This window comes from Strigops habroptila, chromosome 3, assembly GCF_004027225.2.
Source record: "Strigops habroptila isolate Jane chromosome 3, bStrHab1.2.pri, whole genome shotgun sequence".
Taxonomy (NCBI): Eukaryota; Metazoa; Chordata; class Aves; order Psittaciformes; family Psittacidae; genus Strigops; species Strigops habroptila.
Genome location: NC_044279.2, coordinates 35,811,363 through 35,832,749, shown reverse-complemented (window position 1 = coordinate 35,832,749; position 21,387 = coordinate 35,811,363). Strand labels below are relative to the sequence as shown.

The window sequence follows — 21,387 nt, the reverse complement described above, 5'->3', positions numbered from 1 at the left end:
CCTCCGGCGGGGCCGGGCATGAGGTAAATGTGCGGAAGGAGAGGCAAGTTTCAAGGTTATGTGTGTAAATTTAAAAGTATTGGCGTTTTGGTTCATAGAATGGTTTGGAACGGACCTTCAAAGGCCATCTAGTCCAAGCCCCTACATCTTCAACTACATCAGGTTGCTCAGAACCACCTCCAGGGTGGCGCATCCACCACCTCTCTGGGCAACCGGTGCCAGTATTTTACCACCTTCAGTGTAAGGAAGATTTTCCTCACATCCAGCCTGAATCTCACCTCTTTTAGGTTAAAACCATTACAACAGGTCCTGCTAAAAAGTCCCTCTCCATCTTTCTTATAGGTCCCCTTCAGGTACTGCAAGCTGCTCTAAGGTCTCCCTGGAGCCTTCTCTTCTCCAGGCTGAAGAACTCTCAGCCTCTCCTCACAGGAGCAGTGCTCCAGCCCTCTGACCATCTTTGTGACCCTCCTCTGGACCCTCTCCAACAGTGATGCTGTGCTGAAGACTCCAGAGATGGACGCAGTAAGCCAGGTGGGGTCTCACCAGAGCAGAGGGGCAGAATCACCTCTCTTGACTGCCTGGCCACGTTTGATTGTTGGTGTGGTTTTTTGTTGTTGTATATAAGAAAATCGATTGGTTTTGTTTTTCTGGCTTATTCTCTACCAAAATCAGGAGACAAAATTAAAATATGTATACAAGTGTGACTGGGACACATATACTGAAATGTACCTGTTTTTCCAGGCAAACCTTAATTTACGCTTAAGGTAAGCTGCATCTCCCCACATGATCTATTGCTATGAGGAAGGCTCATTCAGCATCAAAGTGATCACAACAGAGCTGCTTCAGAGAAAAGGGAAAATAATAAAAAAGAATAATGAAAGAATAAACACATCACATAACTAAGTATTGCCAACTTCAACTTTAATAATGGAACCATCACTTTTTTTTTTTTACCATTTCAGTAATAACTTTAAGGGGAATAAAAATTTCCCTACAAAAATAAAACTAAGCTTGTCAAAATTATAAATAGTTTAAATGTTTGTTTTTAAAGACATACATTTTAATGTTTCCCTGCATTTCCCCCCGCCCCACCCATATCATTTAATTGTTCTGGTACCATCATATAATGAAATGAAAACAGTTTGCAATGAAAGCTTTGACTGCTCAATTTGATACTAAAATTAAAGAGAAAAACTGACTAGGCACGACCATTTCTTTTAAATTAAAGCTACTGTAATTGCCATTGTGTAATAATAATTAAAAAATAATAACCCCCCACATGACATCTCCCAATAATTAACTGTGGACTAAGACAAAATTAAAGTTTATTTTGGTCCCCCACCCCCACCCCTTCACCCCAAATCAAGACTCATAGTGCATACAACACTGAGGTTTTTGGCTAAAGTAAATGCAGATGCGCCTACTTAAAGAGACTGATAGTTTAGTTCAAGTAAAACCAAAATTCACATATTTTTATACTCCACTTTTAAACTCAAACAGTGTTTAAATCTGAGCAACAAATGGTTCGATGTTGACAGCAAATATGTAATGATTACATAGTTATGGGCAGATAACATAAATTAAGTAGATGTTAAGAGAAGACCCACCGACATGCTGCTGCCTTCATAGAAAAACATTGTAACAAGACATAAAAGCATTCCCTGAACCATTATAAAGTGTCTCACTTGAAGATAATGTTACTAACTCACACATGCACTACAATGTTACATGTGAAATTAAAAACCAAACAAGATATGCCTTATATATACTTCATAGTTAGTCCTACTCTTAATTTATCTTAACACTTTAAAACATTTATGATTGTCTCATTAAGCTTGAAAATTCTTTTTACCAAAAAAACCTGTGAAGAGTTTAACAAAAAGTCTTACTAAGGAAAGGAAACAAAGGCACAATTACATCAAACTAAGGGGAAGAACAGAAGCATCTTGGAGTTTCACACAGTATCCATTAGATGTCACCAAAGTTTTAACAATTCCTTGGGAATTTAAAACGAACACCCTAAGAGTGGAGGGAAGAAAAATCCCACCACCTTCTGCTGCTCTTAAATCCTTAGTACCCCCCCCCCCACGCCTCCCACCCCCATATAACTCATTTCCTCTCTGGCATGATAATGTCTAAAGTATCAGTTACACAAATCTGCCTCATGCTTCTATTGCACACCCACTTCTTTGGTTTCTTTTGAACGTGCTTTTTTAGATAAATAACTCTGAAAGAACAACAATTATATTTACAGTAAAGTAAAAAGATTTCTTGCTACATCTTTCCTACTTTAAAATCAAGTAAATCAGCAGTCTGCAGAATTTGGGAATCAGTTTTTCAATTAAGAATTTAAAAACCATAAGGAAAAAAACCTTCTGAATGACTAAAAGCAAGTTACTGAGCTCAGTCACCAACACAACCAACAAATGTTAATTTTCTGCTCAGCTGTAAACGTGAATGAGAAATTCTACTTTCTTTGCCTGACCGAGCCTTTAACAAACAAAGAAGCAGAGGAAGCTATTTTTGTCTTTCAGATATGATAATGCAAAGTTATCCAGCCTAAAAATGGATTGCTGAGCCAGAGGAAATATCTGACTTACAATGAAGACCAAATGCATCTGTAGTTATAGCTTATGTCTAAACACTTGCTAGATGGGCATTTCTCACAGAGTTGAGACATTGACCACTTTTCAGAATTCAAGTAAGCAGCTTTTTAGCTTTGCCGCACTTTTCAAACCCCTGCCATGAACTTATGGGACCAGCTTCTCCAATAATGACTTGTATGTTCAGCTCCATTTCCATTCTTATTTTGCTTTTGCCTCTCATTTCTTCCCATTATTTCTATTATCTTTATTTCTTTTCCAGTGTTGATTTATGCAGTTAAAAACCCATAAAACTTATTCACAATATTATAACATCCTAAAACTTTAATCTTGTAGAATTACTATTTTAACTTTCCTCTGTGTAAATACTATTCCATTTAAAACCAGTCCTCCTCTATCAGCTGTTAGTTCTACTCTTTCAACTCTTACCTTCTTTTCAACTTTCTCTTTACCTTCTCCAGAAAGACCATTTTAAAGCCTTCCACAAATTTCACAGAACAAACCACAGGATCTCATATGTCATCCATCTATAACAGTTCTCTCACAAATTATACAGTAACTATTTGAAAACAGAAAGGTAGTGCAAATCAATTTCATCTCAAAGATAGTGCTCCAACTAATTCTTGCCCAGTTTAATTCATTTTTAGTTTAACCCATCAATTTGCACATCCTTACTTGTAAAGCTACCATTAAAGCAAAGAAGAAACAAACAAACAAAATAAAATCTTATTTCATAGCATCCTAGAAAATTGATTACAGTTTCACAGCTTGCACCAAGATAACTTGGAAAACTCTCTAAGCACACAGAGGGTTGCAAACTGATGTACAAACATGCAGAATCCCTTACTTGTTGGTGCAAGATGCTAAGTGACCTGGCTGACGGAACTAAGTCTATAGCAAAATTCAGGTACCCTGGCATCACAAAACAGTCTTCCCAATAAAGAAAACTACTCTCTGCTGCTCTTTATAGGTTGGGTTTGGCATGCTATATTGACATTTGGTAGCGTGCATTTTTCCTGAGTGTCCTTTGGCCCCCTTTTAACCAGGTTTCCACACCCCACCAAGGGCTTCTTCAAGTTTGTCCCTGTAAGCTGCGTAACGCTTCTTTAAGATTTGCAGTTGTTCGTTTTCCTCTTTGTCCAGTATACGCAAGAAGTTTTGCAGTTCAGGAATAGTAAAAGCTTCCCACTGGAAAAAGAGAAGAAGGGAAAAGGATGGATGAGCTGAACAGAAAATATACAAACAGTTTATATATACAGTATTTTTAAACAAAATCTCGGACACTCAAAACAATTTCACCAGTACCGGGCACCCTCCTTGCAAATCTTAGGGATCCGAAAACATTCTACTCTCTTAAACTGTGTTTTGCTCTGGAAGTAACAGTGGGTCAGTCTAACCACAAAGTAAATGTAATAAGAAAAAAAAACCCTGCTTCTAAAAAATGGATCTTCTTGTCAGTACAGATCAAACAGGAGCCCACTCATCCATGAAGTTAAACAAACACAAAGAAAGAGCACCAGTGTAACATACCATGACTTCTCCAGTTTCATGCTCACGTAAAACAAAACTGAGCATTTCTGTTTTGGGGCCTGCCACCAAACGCAGGTAGAGGGGATGTTCCCGGTCTGACAGCTTGCATGTATAAACTGCAGAAGAAGAAAATCACAATTAATTATCATCTTCATTAATGATGTTTCAAACACTTTGAATGACTAATGCTAGAAAATCTCAGAGATATGCATGTGTAGCCACAAAATTTACACATTCTACATACTGTCTACATATTGGTCTACATACTGGTTTTGAGGAAATGAGTTTTAGGGAGGAGCTGAGCAGGTGACTGATGGCAACACTACATTCACATAGAAATGAAATGGCCTCTAGTCAACACAGATCGCCATCTGAATACGTGCAGGGGAAAAACACAAGAAAAAATACCCCACGACACAGATCTGTTGATCTAACTAAGCATTTAAGACATCAGAGCTGTGGTATCACCATTCTGGTACCTTTTCCGCTTAAAAATCTCTTACACAAAGTCTAAAAGACAACTCTGCCTGCCTGACACAGTTGGTGTGACTGACAGCCAGAAACATCTGAACTCCCAAAACTGCTCTCAACGTCCATGGAAGAAGGTGGATTCTACGTGCAAGAACACAAGGTTGGCGAAATGTGCTTTTCCACTAAAAATACCTCTTGCATCTTCTGCTATTTCCAAACACTACATACAACAAACTAACAGCAGTCAGTGCACTGGGCTAACCATATGTGCTAACTGACACACACAAACACAATGCACATGCCCACGATGCTCGCCACCTCAAGAGCTGCCTGCCAGTGCCAGGACTTCAGGTATCCCAGACACCAAGGTTTCTCTGATTGTTAAAAATCTGTCCTGGAATTTGATCTCACAAAGCCGCAGTGTGTCAGGCCAGCTGAAATTGAGAGCCTGATAAGGAGGCATATTAAATAAAATATAATGGACTGCAAGGCACAGGAGATCTCTGTGGATAGCTTAGTAGGATACTTTGTCTTTTGTGAATTACCTAGAAATATCCCCAAATCATTTACTCTCTTACACATGCTACCTTTCATAAGGAAAAAAGACACGAAAGAGCAAGACTGTCACCCCCATTTATCCGAGTTCTTCCACCTTGCTTATTTCAAGAATTCCTGTGGCAGCACCCCCTCCCCAAACCTCTTCACTACCAAAGTGCCACAAGCCTAACTTATACCTTGGTCTTCCTTGTGGCAGCGTTTATAAAGTGCAAACTTCGCAGGGTTGTCAGCCACGAAAAACTTTTTGAGCAAGGCCTCGATAACTTCACGAACAGTGTTGGTGCTGCTGATGTGAAGGGTATTCACGCAGCCCTCCGGCAAGTAAAAAGCAGTTTCATTATTGCTGTGAGGACATCTGCCCTGGCTCTGGGAAGACTGCACAGTGATCGGTCTGCATAGTTCCATCTGAACTTTGATGAAGCCAGTGTAAATCCCATTCGCATTCTGCAACAGGAGGAAAGTATTGAACTGTTAAAATTAGTAATGACCAATTGCAGCCTATTAGTGGAGTAGGCAGATTAATGCCACTGTAACACATGACATTTTGTAGGAAAGGTATTGTTTCAACAGTTCAGACATTTATTCTTTCTGGATATCTGCTGAATATTTTTTTTTTCCCTAATAACAACTACTGGGTTCCAAGAGTATTAGGATCTCATCAAGCACAAGGTACTACAAACAAGTGGTGTTTTCACATTAGGAGAGAACTATGAAGTGAAAAAGACCACTAACATACATTGTTAACTACAGATTTTATGCAGAAATACAGAAATTATTTCCCATGTTTCAACTGTGCTTGTCAAATTAGTCTAAGGCATTTTGATGCTCAAATTGTATTAACAAAGAACCAGAATAAATCCCAATCTAATTCACATTTCAAATTCTTTATTCCAGTTGCTTCTGAAAGACAAAATAACGAAATTGATCAAAACTTACTGAGCTACAAAACTTCAGGCAATCTGGTTTTAGGCACAGTAAGTCCTGCCCCTCATGCAAATAAGTAACAAAAATCTTCCTAGTACATAATCACACTTATATGCCTTAGGATATAATGGAATTTCAACATTTCCATATACCACACCCAGAGGAATATGTAACATATCAGCAAATCTGAGTAAACAGCTTGCTAGGCAGAGAGATGTGTTTTATTAGTATGATCTGCACTGAGTCTTAGAACTAGTCCACAGTCCTTGGCAATGAGAAGTCTATACGCATTCCACTGTGTGTTGTCTGTGTTCTGGGGGTGGAGGGAAGGAAGTCTCCTCATGCTGAAAACCTGTACAACTACTCTGAAAATTAAGTCTCCTAGAACAAATATTTAAATGTTTTAACTTTTCTTACTGGTTGAGCATCTTCATGAGAGAGAGAGCTGACAAAAATTTATCTACACAAACAAGACAAATATATCTTCATGTTTACCAGCTGAAGGTTTTCATCTGACAAATTTACATATTAGTGTCCCTCCAAGTTTATCTTAAGCATGTTTCAAGTGGTATATACATTTGTTTCTATTACAGTTTGTTTCAATCCATATAGAAGAGCCACATGGATAAAAACATTCCAGATGTGACATTCAATTACCAGATCTAAGAAAGAGCCTCTTACAAAGGCATTAAACCAGAGACAGTTTCATGAGTAAGATGCTGATGATAAAATGATTCGCTACAAATTCAATTGCTCCTATTAAAAATTACAGGAATCCTATTCAAAACTTACCAAGGTCATCTTTAATTTATCAGTGACAGATGAATTATAGCTTTGTATCTTCTCTTTAACTTCTTCTTTACTGAGATAAGCATGAGGTTCTCTCTCCTTCTGAACATCCTTCAACGACAACAACAGAGATTGCAGTTTTAGAACACAAAATAAAACCCAGTTCCTTTATGACTTTGGATATGAGCATTCTTAGTCCAAACAGTAATTATTCCATAGAGGCTCCACATACAGTAATTAGCGGTACAGCAATAGAAAGGATTAATGTGTTAGGCAAATCAAACAGAAAGAACACTTAGGCTGAATGGAGATGGTTACATCAACACACCCAAAGGCACTTGTGCCCTTTTTTTGCCAACTGTTTTCATTCAAATACTTATCAGCAGTATATAAAACAGCTCATCTAATTCATGGCTTGATTTGCTCCTGTCAATGCTATGCAGTATTGTTAGGAATACAGTTGCAATTTTCAGGAAATATTACTTAGGGCACAAATGGATATTCCTAAACAAATGAAGAATATACTTCAGAACAGTGGCACCTACCAACAAGAAACACCAACGATCCCCACATGTGCCAACAACATAAGAGCATCCCTGCATTCCAACATGACAGACAGCATGTTATGCACAGGGTCACCAACTACTACTTGAACCATCAAAAGTAACTCTAGCTATATCTCGTTACACAAAATTTGTGGTTTTTCCATGGGGAAGGCCCTATTCGATTTTTCAACTGCTGCTTTTAGGAGGTTGCTACAGATATTAGGTGCAGCAGTAAAACCCATCCCTGGAGTTGGATTTTATCCAAACAAACATTTGTTCCCAATCCATATTCCTGCAGTAAACTAGTGTTATAAATACATCCTGGTTTCTACCACTAGTACAAATGCCATATATAGTATAAAAGAGTTTTAGCTCTCGGCTTTAATGATTTAAGACTTCACTTTGAAACAGAGAAGCTTTGAAGAAGCTTGCAGCTTTCGGGGCACATCTGAACACTGGAATATAGATTCACTGTATGGACAAACTGTCAGGAAAGAGTTTTCCAACCTGTCCTCACAAGCACATCCCAGCTGAGCTTATCCCAAGAAAGGACTTCCCTGACTTCAGTGGCCAACCTTGTGCCACATTCTTTTGAACACCACTCAGCACACACCTCACAGGCACTTCAGTTTGCCAGAAACAACCCCAAAGATGAGCACACCTGCTGTGGAACTGCAAGTTTCCATTTAACAGAAAGAATCTACAGAACTTTTTCTGTCTCCTAATTTAAAACCAGCTAGTTTTAGCTCTCTTGGGCTTAGTTTTGCTTTTCCTATATGGTATTTCACTAAATGACACACTGGAGCAGACTTTTTTTCCCATAACTATAAAAAGAAAGGTGTGGTCTGAATGGAGAACCGGAAGCCAGAAATGTTGAATTCTGATCTGGGCTCAGATACTGATTTCCCGCATAACACAGAGAACATACTTTTATTTCACAGATGAGGAAACTGAGGCAAGAAGTAAAATACAACCCTCCTATTAGTTCCTCAAGCACAACTCTAAGATTGTGCAGCATCTTGTACAGCTGCCAGACCCCACCTAGTCTATTACAAAATACCAAATTACTAAATGTTTTCAGAATTCACGTCTCTATTCTCACTAGAGAAATTGAGCTTTCTTGCCCTTCTGTTTTTTTTCCTCCTCCCCCAAAGTATCATAATAATGACAGATAGGGCGTCATTTAAACTGCTCACTTCGTCTCCCCGGAGGCTCTTACAGCTTGGTGGTGTTCTGTTCAGGGGCAAATGAATAGTTATAAAACAAAGGAGGCACAGAAAAAAAAAAAAAAAATCTAGGCAGGTTTCTTTTTTTTCCTCTGAAATTTAAGTAAATGTTATTGCTGTTTTCATGCTTAAAATACCAAAACCAATGACCCATAGTCAGAGTCTGGAAACATGGGCACTCTAACGCCAGTCAGATGTTAGTCAGTCTAACTGAAGACTTTAAATAATGCTGTGGGAGGTGGCCAAGACAATCTCAGCAGTGGATACTGAAGGGACAGGGGACACTCTGCAGGTGACTGGCCATCAAGGTCTGACAGAGCATTTGCCATCTACATGACTGATTTTAAGAATCCAAGCTTTAACTCGGAATGTTCCTTGTCTGTGTAGCTGCAGACAAGCCCCTCCACATGGATACCAGCCAAGACTCAGCTCTCCAAGAGACAAGCATGTTGGGGAGTTCACACCTCTCCAATCTGCTCACATTGCTGACACTGAACTTCCAATGATGGACACCTCAGTTTTAATATTTATCGTAATTCCACTGCTGATTGTTCAAGCAGGAACCTCTGATCTGGCCAGCTGGAGCCTACCATCACCATGATTACTGAAGTCATCCACGACATCCATTACCACCAAGAAAAAACACTAATCAGAAAAGAGGAAAGCACTTGCCACCTTTCCTATATTCATAGGATCATAGAATCACAGAACAGTAAGGGTTGGAAAGGACCTTAAGATCATCTAGTTCCAACCCCCCTGTCATGGGCAGGGACACCTTGCACTAAACCACGTGGTCCAAGGCTCTGTCCAACCTGGGCTCGAACACCGCCAGGGATGGAGCATCCACAACCTCCCTGGGCAACCCATTCCAGTGCTTCACCACCCTCACAGGAAAGAACTTCTTCCTTATATCTAATCTAAACTTCCCCTGTTTAAGTTTCAACCCATTACCCCTTGTCCTACCACTACAGTCCCTAAGGAAGAGTCCCTCCCCAGCATCCTTATAGACCCCCTTCAGATACTGGGAGGCTGCTATGAGGTCTCCACACAGCCTTCTCTTCTCCAGGCTGAACAGCCCCAACTCTCTCAGCCTGTCTTCATACGGGACGCGCTCCAGCTCTCTTATCATCCTCGTGGCCCTCCTCTGGACTCACTCCAACAGCTCCATGTCCTTTTTATGTTGAGGACACCAGAACTGTACAAAATACTCCAAGTGAGGTCTCACGAGAGCAGAGTAGAGGGGCAGGATCACCTCCTTCGACCTGCTGGTCACGCTTCTTTTGATGCAGCTCGATGTCCAGTTGGAAACCTGTAACGAGTGGTGTCCCTCAGGGATCGGTGTTGGGACCGGTCCTGTTCAACATCTTTGTCGGTGACATGGACAGTGGGATTGAGTGCGCCCTCAGCAAGTTTGCCGACGACACCAAGCTGTGTGGTTCGGTTGATACGCTGGAGGGAAGGGATGCCATCCAGAGGGACCTTGACACGCTTGTGACGTGGGCCGATGCCAACCTTATGAAGTTTAACCAAGGCAAGTGCAAGGTCCTACATCTGGGTCGGGGCAACCCCAGGCACTGCTACAGGCTGGGCAGAGAAGAGATTCAGAGCAGCCCTGCAGAAAAGGACTTGGGGGTGTTGGTTGACGAGAAGCTTAACATGAGCCGGCAGTGTGCGCTTGCAGCCCAGAAAGCCAACCGTATCCTGGGCTGCATCAAAAGAAGCGTGACCAGCAGGTCGAAGGAGGTGATCCTGCCCCTCTACTCTGCTCTTGTGAGACCCCACTTGGAGTACTGCGTACAGTTCTGGTGTCCTCAACATAAAAAGGACATGGAGCTGTTGGAGCGAGTCCAGAGGAGGGCCACGAGGATGATAAGAGGGCTGGAGCACCTCCCATATGAAGACAGGCTGAGAAAGTTGGGGCTGTTCAGCCTGGAGAAGAGAAGGCTGCGTGGTGACCTCATAGCAGCCTTCCAGTATCTGAAGGGGGTCTACAAGGATGCTGGGGAGGGACTCTTCCTTAGGGACTGTAGTGGTAGGACAAGGGGTAATGGGTTCAAACTTAAACAGAGGAAGTTTAGATTAGATATAAGGAAGAAGTTCTTTCCTGTGAGGGTGGTGAAGCACTGGAATGGGTTGCCCAGGGAGGTTGTGGATGCTCCATCCCTGGCGGTGTTCAAGGCCAGGTTGGACAGAGCCTTGAGCCACATGGTTTAGGGCAAGGTGTCCCTGCCCATGGCAGGGGGGTTGGAACTAGATGATCTTAAGGTCCTTTCCAACCCTTACGATTCTATGATTCTATGATACGGTTGGCTTTCTGGGCTGCAAGCGCACACTGCCGGCTCAAGTTAAGCTTCTCGTCAACCAACACCCCCAAGTCCTTCTCCACAGGGCTGCTCTGAATCTCTTCTCCACCCAACCTGTAGCTGTGCCTGGGATTGCCCCGACCCAGGTGTAGGACCTTACACTTGACTCAACCTTTGGTAAAAACAAACAAACCCAACACCCACCCAGTTTGCATTAACTTCTGTGAACCTTAAGAGGATTTATTTTGCAAAAAGGACTTCTAATAACTGTAGATTAAAAAAAGAACTCATTGCCTTTAACGGGGGAGGGAGGAGGGTGGGGAGCATGAGTGTGCAGAGAGCAAGTAACGTTCTCCCGTTTTCATATAGGAGAGTTTTCATACACATTTCTGTTCTCCCAAGAAAATACATCTTTCTAGTAAAGTGACAGAAACTTGGTCAGGTTAGAACAGACACAACCCCATGAGATCAGTCTCGTCTCTGTGGACTGCCACAGAATCAGGCACAAGCAGCAAAACCCAGGCACAGCACCTAAGAGGCTAATTTCTGGTAAGACTCACTCTTGGTGATGCCCTGGAGTCAGGTCTGTAATGTGCATTGTAGAATACAGTGCCAAATGCTAACAAGGCTCTTGATAGAGCCAAATGTGTTTGAAAGAGCAGGCTTAAGGGTATTGGAACTGATGGGAACAATGAGAGAGAAAGGGGTGGCTGCACGTGTTGGCAATAAGCTAGAGGTAGCAGCTCCACCAGGCTGGTGGTGAAGGTGACAGGGAAACAACTAGTGTTCAGAGTAATGCCAGTCTTCTCAGGTGCAGCTCTGCTACAGAGCTGTGGGTCACTGGGCATCACCAGGGGACCTGCCATTCCCTCAGCTGAGTTAGACATGATTCCCCATGTGAACGTATTGAACGTACCACTGGAATTTCCGTCTTCTTGTACCAGCTCTAGAGGCTGGGCAATTTTGTCACAGTTTAATTAAGCACACAGAAAACACAGAGCCCTGTTCATGCAAAAGCTGGAATAACCTTCTGTAGCATACTGCCAACAAATGCAGCTATAGTTCATTTTCTAAACAACCAAATATCTGTGACTCAACTCAGTTCAACAGCACGTAGATTATGCAAGACTATGAACAGAATAAAAAAAAAAGGACTACTAGGATTAAAACATTAAAGAATAGACCCAAACCCATTCAAGAAAAATGCTATATACAGTAGACAGAAACTCTGTGTACTTCAACCATTTTCACCCCAGTCCACCACCCTTGACCAGGAAGACCACAGACAATGAACAGTGGAAGATCTCTGTCACAGGAAAGGAAACACAACTCTATCCTGCTGGAAACCTAAGCCCGAGATGTTAATGAATTGATCTGGAGATACCCTCCTGCTTCCAAACAAAAGCTCTAAACACTTCAACTGCACACACACCAGGGCACATTACTTCAACCAAGCAAACAAAAACTACTTACTAGCTAGACACCAGTGCCTATAGAAAAATCACACTGCTGTCACACTGACTGCAGAGACAGCAAAGCCCACATGACTGAGAAAGCCAACAAAGGAATACCTCCCCGAGTTTATTATGAACAAGAGAGCCTCAGCCCACTATGATTCACTGGGTCAGCTGCTCTCAGTGAGTATCATTAAGTAGCACACACATACTTGAGGTACCTGTGTATTTTAATTTTCCTAATTATACTTAACCAACATGCAAAGAGAAGCTGATGGTATACATGTTTTTCCCCAACTTTCCTGAAGCTGAATTGCTGCCAGTATACAGTGGCACATAAGTTTTGCCATATAACTTTGTCTAGCCACTCTTTAAGTTACAAAAAGTAAGTCTTCTCTGACCAGCCTACTTAGGTGCATGGAGGAAGACTTGGCAAACTCATTTCCTACAGCTCTCTTATTTCCTTCTGTACTTGTCACCTCATAACAGGACCCACTAAAACAAAAGACCTCTGCTAACTCTGCTTAGGTCCAGCAGATCAAATTCCACTTTGTTATCTCAGCAGGTAAATTTATTACCTGTAGAAGACCTTGAGTCATCCAATATAACAGCAGAGTAATTATCTCCACAATATGCTTCTATCCCATTGCTCTTGAAATGGTCACCAAGGGGCTGAAGCCAGACCTGCTCAGGGTGGGACTACTGGGAAAGCAATTGCCCTCTGCTGTTTCAAACAAAGGAGCAAGGGCATTTCAGAGGTGAGATTTGGATGTTATGGCCAAGTACATCTATCATCAGTTCTTGTGACTGCTCCGCCTGGCCTAGTGAGAGGGGAAGCCACTCCGTGCCACCTGGTGGCTCATTCAGCCCAAGAGCAAAAGCTGCTTTTTCCTTGGTGGCCCTCCTATGCCCCCCGAGTTGTGCTCTGCAACCCCTGCCAGAGCTCCTGGGAGCCAGTGCACTGCTAGGCATGAAGGGTGGCACACTCCAGCCAGCCAAGTCACCTCTATTCCATTCAGAGGCAGCTGATTCATCTCCGGCTCCCTACAAAGCACGCAGAATGCACATGTCACAAAATTCATATGCTGGGAGTTGTGAAACTGCCGTTCTGCAAAAGTTAGGCCTGGTGATGAGTTTCCTAACCACAGATCCTTGTGTATGTCACAGCAGCAGGATGAAGCACAAGCGCAGTCAGCAGAGCAGTTCATACTGTGTCTTCTTCTGTCAGCCAAGACTTACATGTTGCTGAGCTTAACAGTGGCACTTCTGGGTGCTAGTGTTCAAAAAAGGAATTTTCTCCATAAAACAATGCACAAACACTTCAATGTTATTTTCATCAAAACCAATCAAACTTGAGTTTGAGTCCTCCATCACTCAGCCAAATGATATTCTCAGAAATGGCTGCCATGTCACCACCCCTTCCTCTTCCCAGCCCAATTAAGCATGTTTTCCTCATCAGAGCTCCTGGTCTCCCTTCCATTCCCTGCTTCTCATGTTATCTGAAACTTCCTCAGCCCAGCACAAACGTGAAATATAAAAACTAATCTCAAGGAGACAGTTGAATACACAAGAATCCATATGGATGATGTATCTGGGTCCAAAACACTGCTTCTACTCTGAGCTATTAACTTCTATGAAAATGATGCTGTCCTTCCCACACTTAGAGCACACACCATTGGTGGCCATTTGCATCAAAGCCATTCCTCAGGTCAACCAAAGCAGTCTCAAATGAAATTCCTAAGCAACGGCTGCCACAGAGAGGGAAATGAGGCAAGTGCTTTCATTTTCCCAAGGGGAATAGCTGGTCTTTCATTAGAGCTCATGATGCAATGCCTCTTCACAGTTGAGCTTCCCCTCAACAAAAAGGGCAGAAAATGTTTTTTCTTTATCACCTCCACCCCCCATGCACATTTCACTTATTGTATTGCAGATGTTTAGAGAAACAGCATTCTCTTTGTAACATTTATGTTCAGTGTAAAGCCCCCCCACAGACTAGCTCAGCAGGAATCCTCAAGGAAGACAATTAAAACTGCACAGATTACAATTAAAATGAACTGCAAATCAAGTTGTGGTGCCCAAAAAGAAGAACTGCATTGCATCAGGGACTTTCATAAACGCCAAGGCTTACAGTTACTGCCAAACCCTAGCCCTGCATGCAGTAAAAGAAGTGCTAAGCTCAACAGCTAACAAGCTGCTATGGGATGAGGCTGAGAAGATGTTCTATAAAGAAAAAACCCCAAAACCCTGAAGCCAGGATCCTTGCTCTGAGACAGATGCATGGCTTCCCTAAGCAGGGAAAGGCCTCTATTTATGAAGAGTTACAGAAAGTCTCTCTTTTCTATCCAATCTCCTGTCCAATCTAGACACTAGCATCTCCTAAGGAGTGGGTACCAATTCCTGAAGCACTGGGTCCTTGACAAATGAGAAATGCAGCCCAATCTACATTAAAAAGTTTGGTCATAAAAATTGCAGCTAATGCATCCTACTTACATCATGCTTGCATTAAAGAAAGGATTTAACTAACAGTGCTAGCATACAATAAAAAAAGCCCAGCAAAGAATACAGGAAGGAAAACAGAGAAAGGGACTTCTGATGTCAGTTGTTGCTACTTCTACAAGCAAGAACACTATTTCCTACAGCCTGCCAGCACTCCCACAGGAAAGAAAGAAATTGAAACCCTGCAATTAAATTGTTGTGGAACAAACATCTTGCTTCTCCCTCATACTAACTCTCCTGAGAGCACAGCAGCCTTGCCAGCAACAGCAATTTCTCCTTCCAACCCGGGGCAAGCCCGCACCCAGATGTGCTCTTCCTTTATTTGAAAGCCTGACAACCACCAGGTAGAGCTAGTGGCCACATCCATCCACAGTCAGTCAGAGACACCAGAAGGGTATGGAGAAGACTAAATGAGGGCAGAGTGGCAAAGGAGAAGTATTAGCATCATCTCACACAGCTGCACCTTGAAATGTGTGTCCTCCTGAATAGAGCAAGGTTACTCTCTTGAGTTGGGAAAAAGGGAATTTTTCTGACAGGATGGATGTGGGCAAAATAATCTCTGTATCCCCTTTTAGTACCTCTTGCTTTCTGCACCCTGCAGTTCCCACCCCTATCAGCGGCACACAGGTCAAGGAAGCAGTCTCTCATTTAGAAAAAGATTCTGTTTGTCTAAGTGGGTTTGGCTGACCCGAGTTAAATAATTACCCTGACAGTCAGAGCAAGTCAGGAACAGCCTGCACCATGCCCTCCCGAGGCAGCAAGAGGAGCAGTGCCTTCCCAGGCCAGGTGTATGATGCATCCAGCCTTCTGTTCTGCCTCCACAGCAGCAAAAAGAAAGGCTATTTCGAGCAAGCACATGGGCCTTTTCTGCAGCCTCTCTGCTGGCATCCACAAGTGTTGTAGCAGGAATTTAGAGGGCACCTCCCTTCCGAGTCTGCTCAGTGTCCATTTATGGACCTGGTGTCTACGCAGGCACATAAACCCTTTTGCAACCTGCCAATGCTGCCCATCTCTGCACCTCCTGTGGCAGCAAGTCCCAGAAATTCATGACTGCGGTGTGAAGAAGTACTGCCATCTGCTTTAAGCTCATCTTCTATTAAGACAGAAGATAAGTTCTGTTAGATATATTGAGTGTCCCTTAATTCTAATATGGCAGAACCTGGTGGACCTGAGTTTCACATTCAGTTTATACATTGCTTTTGTGCTTGGTAAACTGTAATCACACTCCATTTTTCTTCTCTTCAGTGAGGAGCCCTGGGCTCCTTAGTCTTTCTGAAGGCAGCTGCTCCATCCCCTCAACCATTTTAGCAAAAGGCAACTACAGTAAGCCCCTCCTGAGAAGTGGTGGCCAGAGCTGGACGCAGACCTCATGACAGAGGTGCAAAGCTTAGGTGCTCTTTGTTTATTTGTTTGTACAGGGCTATGAAAACTCTTACCTAAGATGCCCATGATGCAGGGTTTCTCTTCCAGGGCACTTCCATAGCGGTTAAAGAAATCCCTGTGAAATCCCCACAGCTTATAATTGTAGCACAATTTTACAAGGCACAGGAATTCCAGTTAGTAAGTAAATACTTGTTACTCTCAGACTATTTGCAGTTTTTCCCAAATACCACCACACCGAGTGGCTTGGCAAAAGCACTAAATGACAAGGGGTAAAGCAAAGTATTATGGCTCCTGTCTGACCTCTCTGATGTAAACACTCAGCTGTTTATATGGTGAATATTTTTAAGCAGCAGAGAAACAAGACAAGAACTCTAACTTTCCCTTATTCCTTTTAACAAATTATTTTCCTTCAAACAGAGGCAACAAACACACTTAATATACAGGCATTGTGCAAGGAAGGCTAGAAAAAGGAATCTATTTCTTGGTGACAGGAGCACTGCTTTTTAAGTGTTGTTTAAGTTTATCATGACATCACCTCTGAAAACCCCTAGTTACAAACCCTGTCATACCCTATATGGCTGTACTTTTAACTACTGGCATGCAACCCAGTTTTAAAAAGCCAGTCATCTGTTTAAAGTGAGAACCAACTGTATGAAGAATAGTATCTGAAGCTTGGCATTAGATTCTGCCCCCAGAGACACAGCAGGTTTTATGCAGATTTGTACTTTTCCCCCCCCATATTATGACATATTATTAAAGCAATACATTACATGACTGAAGTAACATTTCACAGCTATTTCAATTTTGCAAATTTCAGCAAAGCTAGATGTATGAAACATCACAAACAGTAAATAAACTCCTTCAGGTTTCCCCTCCAGAAAGCACGTGAGTTTTGCTGGTATTTAAGCAGTTAAGGGGTTTAAGGAAGTAAAATGGATTATCAGCCTCATTGTGACCTGTAGCTTTTAGCAGACAGTTAGGAAACAAGCTTACACAAGATATCCTATGGAAATCTAATTAGTTTATCTTGAAAAGAAGGTCAAGTTTGGTTTGGAACCTGAGCTATTAACACAGTTAGCAATCAGACAATTAAGTAATATTAGGACCATGGGTCATTCCACCACAGCATTTGCATGCGACCCTGCAACGTGAGACTCCAACGTGGCCCATCTAACAAGAGGCAGGAAGAGGCTGTTTGCACGAACAACCCTATACGTCTTCAAACGGAGCTATCTGCATTTTATGTTAAAATCAGTACTGGAAACCACCCAGCCATTCCTTGGGAAGCACAGTGCGGGAAGAGCCAGCCCTGTGCCAGGCCAAGGTGTGCAGCCTTCTCCCTGTGGTTACTGCCAGCACTTCCCAAGTCTGAGGCAAGCTCAGTCATGGGCCTTGTCTCAGCAGAAGCTGGGTAATGTGCCAGCTTTCGCCCTGTGCGTCAAACACCATGTTATCTCCAGAGCAACATTCCCTTCCCGGGTTTGGCTGGGTAGTTCAATGACTGTGTCATCAAATTGGTTTTTAATCCTTCTGACGAAACCTGCCTGTATCACGAAAAGGTAACAACTTCCAAACCAGGCCCACCTTCGGGGCTGGTGTTCAACAGAAATGGCCATGGTCCACCAACCAAGTCATTTTTGTTTGGATTATGTTCTGCTTGAAAGAAAAAAAAAAAAAAAACCAAGCCTCTTAAAAATTGCACAGTAATAGTTCTCATCTAGGAAACATCACGTAATGCACTGGCTCTTCAGGTATAGCACATCCCTGACAGTTTTTCCCTTATCATGGACACTACAATGAAAACAATGTTGTTCAAAAAGATGCACAGTCTTCTTTCAGCAAATACTGCTTATGGGGAGAAGTTCCTTGTTTGAGGAAGATACAGTTCCCTAAAAAACTCAAAAAGTTACTGCTACTGTCTCTCTCTTAGTCAACCTGCCACTGATCTCATATTTGAAACTCTTCTGAAGAGAAAAGCCCTCCCTCTACCACAGATGCATTTCAAAAGCCAAAAAAAATTAGGAAGTACAACCATCTATTTTTCAAATAAAATCTGCATTTTAGAGACCTCAAAAGCCCATAACAATAACCTGGGGGGGGGGGGGGGGGGGGGAGGTGAGGAGGGGGTTGGGTGTAAAAGCTGTAAGCAATCACTGGTATCTTTATTAAAAACTACACATCCTCTAAGCCAAAGAATCTGAAGTATCATCTTGGTATGTTGAATATGATCACAATAAAACTGTCTTAAGCATTTACAGGCAATTTCTGTAACTGCTGCTTTACATACATACACATCAAATGGCAACAGCTAAAACTAACTCCATATAAAGCCTAACGAAGTTTGCAGTGACTGCAGCTCTCCTTCAACACGGCAAGCTAGGTTTTCATGAAATAAGCCCATACGAAGTATTTTTACCCCAACACTACTTCTCTCACTGCACTTTGTGTCATTAACACTCTACACAGCTCCCACAGAAATATTATAAAAGGAACCAGCTTCCAAGAGGCATCCAAATTCGATGTTTCACACAGTGCAGGCAAAAGGAGGCACCCCTGCAGTCTAGCCTGCATGAAGGATTTCTTTCTTCTTTTACACTCCAGAAAGCTTCTATCACCTGGCACATCTCATTAACAGCCAACACACTAATGACTGCACCCTTCTGTACAGCCTTTACATTAGCATATTTTATTAAAAAATAGGGTAGTATCCCAAAGACATTTGTGAAGCAGCACCCTACAGCCATCACCTTTACCTACTGCTGCCAGATCCAAGCTGGCAAAAATTCAGTTCATTATTCCAGGAAATAAAAAAGGAGAGGGAGCAAACTGGGTGACCATCTCAGCACCACCACCATAGAATCATAGAATGGTTTGGGTCGGAAAGGACCTTAAGACCATCTAGTCCCAACCGCCTTGCCATGGGCAGGGACATCGCAGCATAAACTTACATTGCCCTTAATGATAGGATTTTACTTCTCTCTTATATCCTCAGCCTTAAGAGGTCAACTGCTGAAAAATAAATACCAGAACCCTTTAGTCAATTATCCCAAGGCTGCAGCAAGCAGCATTTTTTTTACTTCTCACCTTTGTTCAGTTTTACTGGAGTTGCAGTTTGAACTTACTAAAGCTTCAGAGCTCAGACTTGACTGTTGTGCCGGTAAAAAGGCAAATAAAGAGAGAAAAGGCTTGAACCAGTCTTGGATCCAGCTTGTACACATCCTAGTAACCTCAAACTCACCTTGGTGCAGTGGTACTCAACCTTCAGACCTCTGCATTGGGAGGAACCTCACCAACTGATTCAGCAAAATTATGCCTTGAATAAACTCATCAGCATGGTAATGATAACTTGCTTTCTGAGGGGTTTTAAATCCCTTGGTTTTCTACACCCTGTTTTTATTACTCATGTATACATTTAAAGAAGCTTCCAAGCACTTCAGCTGCGAGCAGAGCGGGACTGACAAAAGGACAAGTTCTTCAGAGCTCATGTGTTCTCTAAAAAGAAAGATAAACCACGCTACTACCATTACAGAAATTGAAACCTGCCACCAACTTATCTGACTCGACCCTTTTTGCAAAAATACACTTGCTGCCTAGTTTCTGTATGAATTTGTTTTCCAGAACAAACACACACACACATTTATTTCTCACAAATGAATCCAGATGCCTCAAGTCATAGACATCCATGCTGGGACAATTTAAAAGATTACTGCTTTTAGCTGTATGCCTGATTTTCTGCTAGATGCTACTGCTGCCTCAGAAACCAGTGTCAGCTGTCAGAGTCCTCATCCTGTAAGAGACACACCACCAGGCTGCAGATACCTTCTATAAGTCCAGGAGGCTCTTTTATTAAATTAGGATGAACATAGTACTTGTTCTTTTGCAGGTGAAAAAAAACAGGATAAACAAATTTAAAACAAAAGAATTCGCAAAGGAAAATGGGGGGGGGGAGGCGTGTTTTATTTTTGTACAGGTTAAAAAAGTAAGGCCACAGATTATATAAACAACCATTAAACAACTCTGCAGCATAAGAGAACTGCAGTGCAATAAACACTTCACCACACAGGTCCCAGCTTACCCAAACACTGTGCTAGCCTGGTGCCACGTATAAGCAGACAGTTTACACCACTAACATCTCCAGTGGCAACACGAGCACGCTGCTCCCTCTTGATCAACTCACAGTTTCTGTCTCAGGGCAGACAACTCTGCAGTAGTGAGTCACTTCAGAATTACAGGACAATTGTTACAATCAGACATCATGTTTTTTAATGACATCAATAAGAGTGGGGTGATACTGGTGCTATTTAGATCAATGCTGGCGGGACGCAGTAGAAGAGGAGAATGGAGTAGGAGGTCACAACGGGTAGGCTTTCAAGGGAGGTGTGAACGGAAGACTTTAGAACATGGTTAATGAATATCCCACTGGAAAAGCTGGATAAACAAACTTTTCTTCTGAGGAAAGGTCAGGAGAACAACAATTAGGCTGCACTGGAGAACGGGGCTTGCTTGCTTACAAACCCAAATGCTATGGCCCGACTCCAAACACAAGTTATTTTGCCATGCTGGAGAGTGGCCATCAGGAAACCAAAGAAGGGGGGAAAAGATTACATGCTTTGTTCTTAAGCAGCAAATGGGAGAATGTGTTGATTTTACAACAGAAAGTTTAAAAGTCGTTCCTTTTTTCTTTCCAAACAGCTATTTCCCTGCTTTTATGGGCAGGATGTTACAGGCACAAGGAAACGCTGCTGCTACTCCACCTTTCCTTACGCCCAACGTCGGCTTCAGGAAATGTAATTATGAAGCTCATGAAGGTATGAGATCTGTTAAAGCTGATACGCATTTCAGGTGGAAGGAGAAGAGAGCCCACTAGAATTTTTCATTAAACACCCCCGCCCTTGTTAAAGAGAATAGGGAGAATTGGTACCCACCACACCCTCTGAAAACACAGAAGACAGGACACATTAAAAAGGCCAGGTCACCTTATGGACAAGCATGGGAGAAGCTGAAAACAGTAGAATCAAAGTTTCCTCAAACATCAAATTCTGCAAAGCAAACCCACAAATTAATTGCCCTTCAATAAGAGTCCCTTAAATACTTTTGTTAATGAT

At 42.2% G+C, this 21,387-nt stretch overlaps 1 protein-coding gene across 1 annotated transcript in view; it reads right to left on the bottom strand.

The window, feature by feature from the left end:
* Positions 1-900: 900 nt before the first annotated feature.
* Positions 901-21,387, bottom strand: part of RASSF3 (Ras association domain family member 3) — a 55,425-nt gene continuing 34,938 nt past the window's right edge. The window contains exons 2-5 of the mRNA XM_030479314.1: positions 6,879-6,986; positions 5,339-5,606; positions 4,134-4,249; positions 901-3,791 (exon numbers count right to left, since the gene is read on the bottom strand). Coding sequence (XP_030335174.1) covers positions 3,642-3,791; positions 4,134-4,249; positions 5,339-5,606; positions 6,879-6,986 — 642 coding nt within the window. The 3' untranslated portion in view covers positions 901-3,641. The remainder of the gene's footprint in view (positions 3,792-4,133; positions 4,250-5,338; positions 5,607-6,878; positions 6,987-21,387) is intronic.